General features: G+C 40.4%; 4 protein-coding genes across 8 annotated transcripts in view; 2 read left to right on the top strand and 2 right to left on the bottom strand.

Moving 5' to 3' along the window:
* Window positions 1-4,941, top strand: part of LOC108629330 (puratrophin-1) — a 56,553-nt gene extending 51,612 nt beyond the window's left edge. For all 4 annotated transcript variants that reach the window (XM_018031926.2, XM_018031930.2, XM_018031929.2 and 1 more), the window contains 7 exons: window positions 229-402; window positions 480-848; window positions 1,036-1,179; window positions 1,315-1,528; window positions 1,777-1,893; window positions 2,280-2,483; window positions 3,101-4,941. In XM_018031926.2, the coding sequence (XP_017887415.1) occupies window positions 229-402; window positions 480-848; window positions 1,036-1,179; window positions 1,315-1,528; window positions 1,777-1,893; window positions 2,280-2,483; window positions 3,101-3,303 (1,425 nt within the window). In that variant the 3' untranslated portion in view covers window positions 3,304-4,941. The remainder of the gene's footprint in view (window positions 1-228; window positions 403-479; window positions 849-1,035; window positions 1,180-1,314; window positions 1,529-1,776; window positions 1,894-2,279; window positions 2,484-3,100) is intronic.
* Window positions 4,942-5,914: 973 nt separating this feature from the next.
* Window positions 5,915-7,290, top strand: LOC108629333 (uncharacterized). 2 transcript variants are annotated; one of them, XM_018031934.2, is made up of 2 exons: window positions 5,915-6,309; window positions 6,589-7,290. In XM_018031934.2, the coding sequence occupies exons 1-2, from the start codon at window positions 6,110-6,112 to the stop codon at window positions 7,157-7,159; spliced, it is 771 nt and encodes a 256-aa protein (XP_017887423.1). In that variant the 5' UTR covers window positions 5,915-6,109; the 3' UTR covers window positions 7,160-7,290. The 2 variants fall into 2 exon arrangements, with proteins under 2 accessions (XP_017887423.1, XP_017887422.1); XM_018031933.2 differs by having other exon boundaries at window positions 5,916-6,309; window positions 6,577-7,290.
* A 150-nt stretch (window positions 7,291-7,440) lies between these two features.
* vnc (GNAT family N-acetyltransferase vnc) lies at window positions 7,441-8,620 on the bottom strand. The gene is made up of 2 exons (XM_018031935.2): window positions 8,529-8,620; window positions 7,441-8,150 (listed from the first exon to the last, which is right to left on the bottom strand). Exon 2 carries the CDS (start codon window positions 8,114-8,116, stop codon window positions 7,571-7,573), a length of 546 nt encoding a protein of 181 aa, XP_017887424.1. The 5' UTR covers window positions 8,117-8,150; window positions 8,529-8,620; the 3' UTR covers window positions 7,441-7,570.
* Window positions 8,350-9,260, bottom strand: LOC108629329 (uncharacterized). Its single transcript, XM_018031925.2, has 3 exons — window positions 8,981-9,260; window positions 8,529-8,701; window positions 8,350-8,390 (listed from the first exon to the last, which is right to left on the bottom strand). The coding sequence occupies exons 1-3, from the start codon at window positions 9,073-9,075 to the stop codon at window positions 8,350-8,352; spliced, it is 309 nt and encodes a 102-aa protein (XP_017887414.1). The 5' UTR covers window positions 9,076-9,260.
* Between the last annotated feature and the right edge of the window lie 67 nt (window positions 9,261-9,327).

Genomic DNA, 9,327 nt, shown 5'->3' with positions numbered 1-9,327 from the left:
CTCACGAGGCATTTATACAAAAGTTTCCATAAGCTCCCGTGTTAAAAATGAGAATTTTGTAATGCATTTTTTTAAACAATCTTCACGGAAACCCTGTATTTTTTTGCGGAAAATGAAAGTTAGAAACTTTAATTATTGTTTTGTTGAACTTGTATTAAAATCGTATATGTTTTGAAAATGCTATTGAGCTACCATAAAAATCGTTGCACTTCAAATTTCAAAAAACAGAATTACATCCCGGAGCTGGTGCGCGAAGACATACCGCAGGCTCTCCGCGGGCAGCGGAACGTGATCTTCGGGAACGTGGAGAAGATCTATGAGTTTCACAGCCAGCACTTCTTGAGAGAACTTGAACAATGCGAGCAGTCGCCGATGAACGTCGGCCAATGCTTCCTGAGACACGTAAGTTATTCTCAAAATCAACAATTTTTATCAATCTAATAATTCCCTGAACCCTAAAACCACCATTTTGTTTCTAGGAGAAGAAATTCTATTTATACGCCCTCTATAACAAGAACAAGCCGAACTCCGACTCACTTATGGCAGAATACGGAACGACGTTTTTCAAACAAAAGCAATTGGAGCTAGGCGACAAAATGGACTTGGCCAGCTACTTGCTGAAGCCAGTGCAGAGGATGGGGAAGTACGCGTTGCTTTTGCAGCAGTTGGTAAAGGCTGGGACTGACTTGTCCGAGCAGATGTCCGGGGATGGAAAGGATGAGAAGGATGATGGCATGAAGCCTATGGTTGAAGGCGAGGCTGACTTGAGGTCTGCAGAGCAGATGGTTCGTTTCCAGCTCAGGCATGGAAATGACCTACTGGCTATGGATTCTCTTAGGGACTGCGACGTAAGACCCAAAAATTTGTTTATTATATCCCTATTAAATATAGGAATGTTTTGCTAAGTAAATTGCTAGTGAAAAAATTTAAACAAATTATAAAAGTTACAAATAATTCAGTAGAGTATTTAGTAATTTCTAATATACTATAACAGAAAAAAATTAATAATTAAATCATTAATGAAATATTTGTTAGGTAAACGTGAAGGAGCAGGGTAGACTGTTGAGGCAAAATGAATTCCTGGTATGGCAGGGCAAGGGCAAAAAATGCTTGCGACAGGTCTTCCTATTCGAAGACCTGATCCTCTTCAGCAAGGCCCGACGATTCCCCGACCGAAAGGTAGCCCATCAAAAAAGAAATGCTAAACATTCTTGGAATCTAATAACTAAGTTAGAGCTAGAATGACTCTAGCTTCCTTTTATTCTCAAGACCTCTGGCGACGAATAATTGTAAGTTATCTTCTGACTTTTGTAGAATCTGGATATATACATCTACAAGCACAGCATAAAAACGACAGACATTGGTCTGACAGCAGTAATAGCTGACTCTCCAACGAAGTTCGAGATTTGGTTCAGAAAACGTAAGCCAGGCGATACTTACACGCTCCAGTGCGCCAGCGAGGAGATAAAGAGAGCCTGGACGGAGGAGCTGAGCAACCTCCTGTGGAAACAGGCGCTGAGAAACAGAGGTTTGTTAAATTCAACAACTTAAATACACTACTTAGCGCATCCCCACTCCATGCCATATCGAAGGATTTGCAGGATTTCAGGGAGAGTAGTGGGGGCCTTAATCTAAAGTGGTGGGGCATCGTGGAGAGCATGAGTAAGGCACGCGGGAGGAATAGTAGTGGCAGAATCAATATTAATGAATTATTTATAAAAATAATGTTATTATCGGTGTAACGATAATTGATAATTGTTTCTCTGTGAAAACTAGAAGTGCGCCTGGCGGAGATGTCGAGTATGGGGATTGGGAATAAGCCTTGCCTAGACATCAGGCCCAGTGCAGACCAAATCAACGACCGGTCGATCAGTGTTGCCCAATTGTCAAAAAGTAGGTTTTATAAGACTAGTCGTAGTGTTGTTGCCTTAAGATTGGAGTATGTTATAGATCGAAGTTTCAGCTTTAAAATGACTCCCAACAGTAGGATTCTGTAGGCCCAACAAAACCATAGATATCGTCATTGTAGTAAAAACCTTCCCATTAGACTTTTGGGCCAGTCAGTTAACTTAGGTCATTTTTAAAAAAATCGCCATATTTCGGCTTCTAATAATTCTACAAAGTTCAACGAAGGCTCACTTTCAAGCAGAAACTGCCGCGCATCTAGCAAAGTTACTTTCAACTCCAATCAAATCCGAAACGTCTATTAATTAAAAATTATGATCACACTCAAAAAAAGATACTTAATCAGGTCAAACTCACAATGTACGGTGTTTCAGCTCCGAGATTCCGGAATTCCATCGCTGTGTCCACGTCTGACGACTCGACCCGCTGTAGTAGAAGACCTCACAGCGTGATTTCCGTGAGTTCCTCGTCGAGCAGCGGTGGGAGCAGCGGGCCACCGACGACCTTGAACCTCGGCTTAGACACGAGCCCTCGTCCTCATCATCGAAGCACCACTCTTAACAGCCAGTGCAGCGTCGGTCAGTGCTCTTCCTCATTTCTATTTGAGTCATATGGCTGCATTGACGGAAAGATAAATCTGAATGAAGACCACTGTTAAAGTTCATATCCATTCTTTGGGAATACTACTATTTCAATTTTTAAAATACGAATCTAAAAAAATGTTCAAATATACTACTTATATATACTCGTGTTCCCGAGAATTTAGGACCGTTTCGCGCAGCTTGGAAGGTGGTGGGGGTTGCAGCGAACTCCCTTCACACGGTTCAGTATACGCCAGTGGTGGGCAAAGTACGGCCCGCAAAATTATTTAATCCGGCCCGCCGAGGGCCCATCGACATGGATAGTATATGGCCCGCTATAATTACGTTTTCACGGTCGAGAACTATAAAGTGCATTTTTTCTATAATTCTGGCCCTCCTCTAGAATTTCTTAAACTTTGTGGCCCCCCATTAAAAAAGTTTGCCCACCACTGGTATACGCGGTAAAGCATTGAGATACGCAGAACGATTACAAACTGAACTGTGCCCGGTAACTCTCGAGAACACGAGGATAGTAGTACATTTCTGATTTTTTTCAGAATTTTTGACATACGAATTCGATGCCTAAAAATAATAATGTTGTCGGAATATTGCAGAAAGCGGGATAATCGCTGATATTTCGATCGTGTCGGACGACGGCGGGGAGGGGACCGAGCGGAGCCATTGGAACTCGAACCTCGAGAGTCCCACAACCACCTCCACGCCGCTGCAATCACCGACGACCGCGACAGCGACTGCTTCTTCGTCCGAAAACAATCTTTCGCCACCATACGACCAAGACATGTCCATAAATTTATAAGCTTACGCTATTTAGCTCGGAAGTTCAACGAGTCTGGCCATTGACTAGCGCTTGAGTGAATTGGCACAGAGTGAGCCATTTTAAGGTCCCGATATCTGCAAATTTTAATAATAATTGTAACAGAAAAACTGTACAGAAATTGGAGCCTTAAATTCCTTAGAATTTATTCACGCCTGGAGGATTGAACTCATATATCGAGGGAATAGTTTATTAAGGGATATGTTTTATTGTACGTAAGACCAAGAACTTTCCGCGGATTGTAATTATTTTTTAATTCCATTACGATTTAAATGATTTACTCGTACCAACGTACAGTTTCCCTAATGAATCTCGATTTATTTTTTGATACGCTTCCACTATCGGGGAATGATTTTTCGCAGGAGTAGATGTGTATTTTCTTATCTAATCTAATCTTCACCGTGACGTGCTCAACGCTAAAGGATCCAACACTGGATCTCATCTACATTTGTACAGAATTTTCATTCGATTCCGTTTGCCATCGTGGTTTCTAATTAAAAATTGACATTCCTCGTTCGCGGTTATATTAGTGTCCGGATGTGTGGCCCCTAGGGCCACGTGTGGCTATGTATCTGGACACTATTGCGAATCATTTCGTATCATCTTTTATCAAATTTCAGTCACCTCCGGATCACCGGTCACACATGGTCCAAAAATCGTTGCGTGGCCATATATCCGAACATTACCAGAATCGACACCGCCGTTTCACCAATTTATAGGAATGTCAAAAATCACGCACACAATCATTGTAATATAATGTAAACATTAGACTCGTAGCTCCAATTACATCTAATAATAATATTAATTGTTTTCCTTTTTCTTTAATACGAACAAATATTTTCGATCGTTACATGGTCGAACGTTTATAAAAGAAGATTTATTTTATTTATTACTTCAAGGCAATCAGCGATTATTAAAATAATTCTGCATTGCCGGATGTTAATTATTGTTGAAGGAAAGGTCTGCCAGGGTATCGGAAACTGATACCTTCGAAATGGACAGAGCTTCGTTTCGCAGATCGTAGCTTTAAGATGATTATTATTATTATCATTATCATTATTATTATCATCATTAGTAATTTTGTAAACCTCCTCGGGCGACCTGGCCGAATTTGTTTATTTCTATTCTTTGAATGGCCATATAATGTGTTTCGCGGGAGATTCAGTTCGCCCAGGTGGTTCGATTTAATAAAATTTAATGAGTTATACGGAGAATCGCGATCTGATGATAGGGGATGATTGAATTTCAATTAGGGTCGATGTAGGCTAGGTTAGGGTTAACTCAGATGCTGTTTATGATTAATTAATTTATTCACTAATTCGCCTCGATTTCATTTTAATTAGTGTTTAAACGCTAGGTTAAGATTGTATATATTATATATATTAATGTTAACGTGCAAAGCGCAGGATTACGTTCTCAGTATTTTACCGTATTTGACACTAACTGATGTATTTTATTACTTGCTGAAATATACTGTATTGGGTGCCTTTTGTAGCGGATCCCTCGGATTTACCACGTTTTTCTATATCACTGAAAGTCGCAGGACCACTGACCACCGCCGACCGTTTCTGTTTCTAGTTTCTTGTCAACCTTTCGTAATAAATGTGATTTATATTCAGACTTGCTGACGTGTCTAAATCATTTTCTATGAGTTTATTAGTTTACTCGTTACTTATTGAAGTCACGAAAAAATTTCATACGACCTTTTGTGTAAAAATGAGTGTTCATGCCAGGGATCTCGTATCTTTCCGTACACGGCTCGCTTCCCCTGTTTTTCGCCCGTTTTTCGATCCCCACTACTATTCTCCTCACGCGCCTTCGCGAAGCTCTCCGCACCGCCACCTGCATAACATTTCGTCCTAGTGATTTCTGAATTTGAATCGGACGAAATGAATTATTATGAAGAGCGAAAGTAAATGTAATGAATATAATTTATATGCATGTATATATTTGAAAAGCATAAATGTATGAGAAATAATGTATGCTTTTCGTGTTTGTAAATTTCAAATTGAATCTATTCGGGAGAGGTAAATAATAAAAGAAATGTAATTTTATTTGTTTAAAAATATATTTATTCGTCATCAGTGTTTGTAGTGTCAGTGTCATCTGTTTCATCTTGTACAATTATATTTCCTATCTCCGCAGGAATTGCTTTCCTCTTATACATTGTGCAATTGAATAATTTTAACATGTCCATTGTTACACGATAATCCATACATGTTTTTTTATTGTTTTTTAAGTATAATTTTGTTCTCGTTATTGCCGCGATAGTTTCTGGCTTCAAACGATTTCTACTATCCACGTTGCCAACTTGACGAAATGTATAGCCAAAATAAGCCTACAAATCTTGAAAATCACTGCATACCCCCACCAACTATTGGTCCCCACCATGGTCGCGTCGTCCCCACTTTCCGGCGTGTACGGAAAGATACGAGATCCCCAGGGATCTTGTTGGTGGGGGTATGCACTGATTTTCACGGTACCGCTGCGGAGAGCTTCGCGAACGCGCATGAGCACGCATGAGGGGAATAGTAGTGGGGATCGAAATACGGGCGAAAAACAGGGGAAGCGAACCGTGCGGGATAAAATATCCGAGCCCTGCTGGTTCATGCCCAGTTTTTCGTGTTTCTCTGATGCATTCATACTCTTGCTGAGTGCTTCAGTGCTGCCCCCAGCTTGACAATTGTGTCTCTAAGTAGCACCTAACCTCGAAAACTATAAGTATAATCAGAACAGAAGTTTCACGTAAACAGAATCTTGGAAAATAATTGACAACCAAAATCGAACGATGCATGGAGTCGAATTCCAGCTCCGCCTTCCAGGGAATGCGGAGTTTGCTAGCCGTCAAAAGCTCCTCTTCGACAAGTTGTCTACTGCCGAGGAAGAGTGCAACAAAACTAAAACCCAAATCTCGAACATTAACATGGAAGATGTAAATTTCATCGAAGATGTTGATGTTGGCATTGGCATTGATGTCAACGTTGACAGGTGATAAAGAGTTTACCAAAACCCAAACCTCAAATATTAAATCTTTGCAATCAAATTTGTATTGTAATAGTAGTAGTAGTAGTAAGTAGCAATCATTTATTTCATGTCTTTTAACCTTGTAGCTGATGCTACTACTTTCCATTTTTATTAACAACATTTTCTCATGTATAAAACGAATACTTAACAAGTTATTTCAAATAAACTAATACTCTGTATAACAATTCTATCAGAACACGTGAATATTGTCAATGAACTCGACGTCAACAGTCATGTTTACAGGTCGCAGTTATTAAAACTAGGTAGGAAAACTATAACGAGTAGATTCCGAGGGCGCGAGAGCATCTTCAAGAGGCCTGAAGGACCTGCGCCAAGAGCGGCAAACCATACCATCCCCGATTTCCACAGAAACCCGCATCGTTGGACTAAGTACAGCCTCGAGGACGTCGCCAATGAGGATTTAAGCGAGGAAAGCAATACCAGGGCTGCCCTGTCGTTTCTTAAGGAACTAAAAGCTAGGAGGAAATCAGAGGGGAAGAAACATATTGAAGATTCTGGGAGGATTTTGTTTAAGTCTAAAGGGAAACGTGGGAAGATCGTAAAGAAAGAAGAAGGAAAAAATGAATTTAATGTTAATGGTAAAGAGTCTAAGTTGTATTGTGGGAGGAATTTGGAGGAGAGTGGACAAGAGCAGAAGGCTGTGTTTAGAGGCAGTAGAGTTGTGATGCCAGAATATGTTGTCGGTGATAAAAAGATTAATAATAATAATAAGGTTAAAAAAGGGAAGAGTGTTGGAAAAGTAGATAGGGCAAAGCAATTAAAATTGGCTCACTTAGAAGAGATCGATGATTAATAAACTTAATACTTAATCCTTAAGTTTGACTTATGTTTTCTAAGAAGCGATCTTAGGATTTGAAAATTCATTTAATGAAAGGCGTCGACTTAGAAATTCGAAAAATTCTATAATAAACAGTCTTCCACATACAGTGTACTTACATTTTTGCAACCGAACGCCGTCAGTCTAGAATATCGAAAAATTCTACAATACATACAGCACATCGAGTAGTACGTCTCCAAATTTTTTCAAAAAGTTCCACCCACTAGGTACTGATGAATAAATAACGCCTCAAAATCTCCAATACCCATACACTATAATTCTGTACATTTCGACCGATCCTTACATTTCTTAGTCGCCTTAAACAACATTTACCTCTATAAATACATCAATAAACCTATACACAATAAGCAAATCGCCGTCGGACTCTTAAGAACGATCGCAGCACCTCGCGGTATGCACATGCTCCTTCGCCTCCTTGTTCCCTTGCGCGCCCTTCTCCAAATAGAAGCTACTCAAATCTCTCTTCATCGCGTAAGCATCTTCGCCGTCCGCGTAGTATTTCGGTTCGACCTCGGACACCTCGAACTGAAGGCTACTGGTATACAAATTGAGTGCCGCGCGGTTGCTTCTCCGTACGTGGAGGGAGACATACTTCGCGCTGAAGCACTCGACCATCGCACGGGACGCTTGGTTCATCAGTTTCTGGGCTATGCCCAGGCGACGATGGGAGCGCTTCACCGCGAGGCTTGTTATATGCCCGTGAGGGTTGTCCTCGCAATCTTCTTCCATTTTTGCTAACACGTAACCGACGATTCGACCTTTTTCGTCCTCTGCTACGTAGCTCAGCTGCGGCCAGGATAACGCGTGGTAGAGGTAGTACTTCATTTGGTAGTTCTCCGGCAGGCACTGCAGGTTGCAGTGCTGGATGTTCAGGAGATCCTCTGTCGTTGCACAACGAATGTTTATCGACATTTTCGAAACAGCGCTAAGCTGGTCTGAGAAATTCCTGTGTCAAACGAAATGTACAGTTTTTTTTTAGATTGAGTATTGGTGATGATATAACTTAGTAATTATTGAGAATGAAGAAAAAAGTTTTAAATGGAAGGTGAAAATATCGATGTTAGCTACAAATTAGGTTCTATACAATTTTCTTTTAATAGTTTTTGAGTAATCGTCGAAAGTACGAGACTCTACAATTTCCTATACTACATATTGTCTATTACAAACAACTTGTAAATCGTCGATCCTATAAAAAACGTTAACAAAAATTGTAGTCCTCTATAAAAAAGGTCCAATATAATTTTCTTGTAACTCTGCTACTATATCCGTAATCATAAAAATCATCAAAATAGTTTCCCAGTATAGAAAAAAGTACAGTAATTACCTATATCACCCCGTCTGGATTCCCTCAATTTGCCTCTTAATCCCTGCGTATCTTCTTCACGCGCGATCTGCCGTTTTTCAAATCGTGAACAGGTGAGGATTCGTTCATCCCACCCAGCAGCTCCTTGACGAACTTGAACCTCGACAAAAAGAACTTCCACACTAAATACCAGCCTGCAACAACGAAAAAACAATCAAGCATCTCTACACTACCAACAATCTCGCTTTACCAGCATAGGAAATTCCACAATAAAGTGAGACACTTGAAATAGCAAAGAAATAGATGCGCGATGACTCGAAATGTTACAAGAACTAAGGAAAATACAGGGACAGCTTATATGGATACAATTCGTCGATATTATTTATTCATTTATATATTATATTATCTGGTTTTTCGATGCAACGGGATTTACGAGAGAAATTCTGTTAAAATCGCGCGGGAGCGAAGTTAACCTTTTGGCTTGGTTGGAATTACCGAACAACACGAGGGCGATGACGATCAGCAGGCTGGAGACAAACGAGAACGCGGCCAGGACGAACTCTTGCATTATTAACTCAACTGACGCTCGGCGGCCGCGTCATAACATCACAATTTGGCGAATTTTCGGTTGAATTGTTAAATTTAGAAAGATATTGATTGGAATTGCGCGTTTCGATTTTTTACTCGGCATACGCCATTTTGGATCACCGAGGTTAGACGTTAGACTGGTCTACCCCTCGCGCCTCTTTGATTACTTACCAGGGTCAGGTTAAGCGGTTAAGCTTCTGTAGGTGCAATAGCGCAACAGATCTTCACTACC

Source organism: Ceratina calcarata, unplaced genomic scaffold, assembly GCF_001652005.2.
Source record: "Ceratina calcarata isolate Rehan_Ccalc_2016 unplaced genomic scaffold, ASM165200v1 scaffold567.2, whole genome shotgun sequence".
NCBI lineage: Eukaryota > Metazoa > Arthropoda > Insecta > Hymenoptera > Apidae > Ceratina > Ceratina calcarata.
This window is presented reverse-complemented; position numbering and strand designations above follow the sequence as displayed.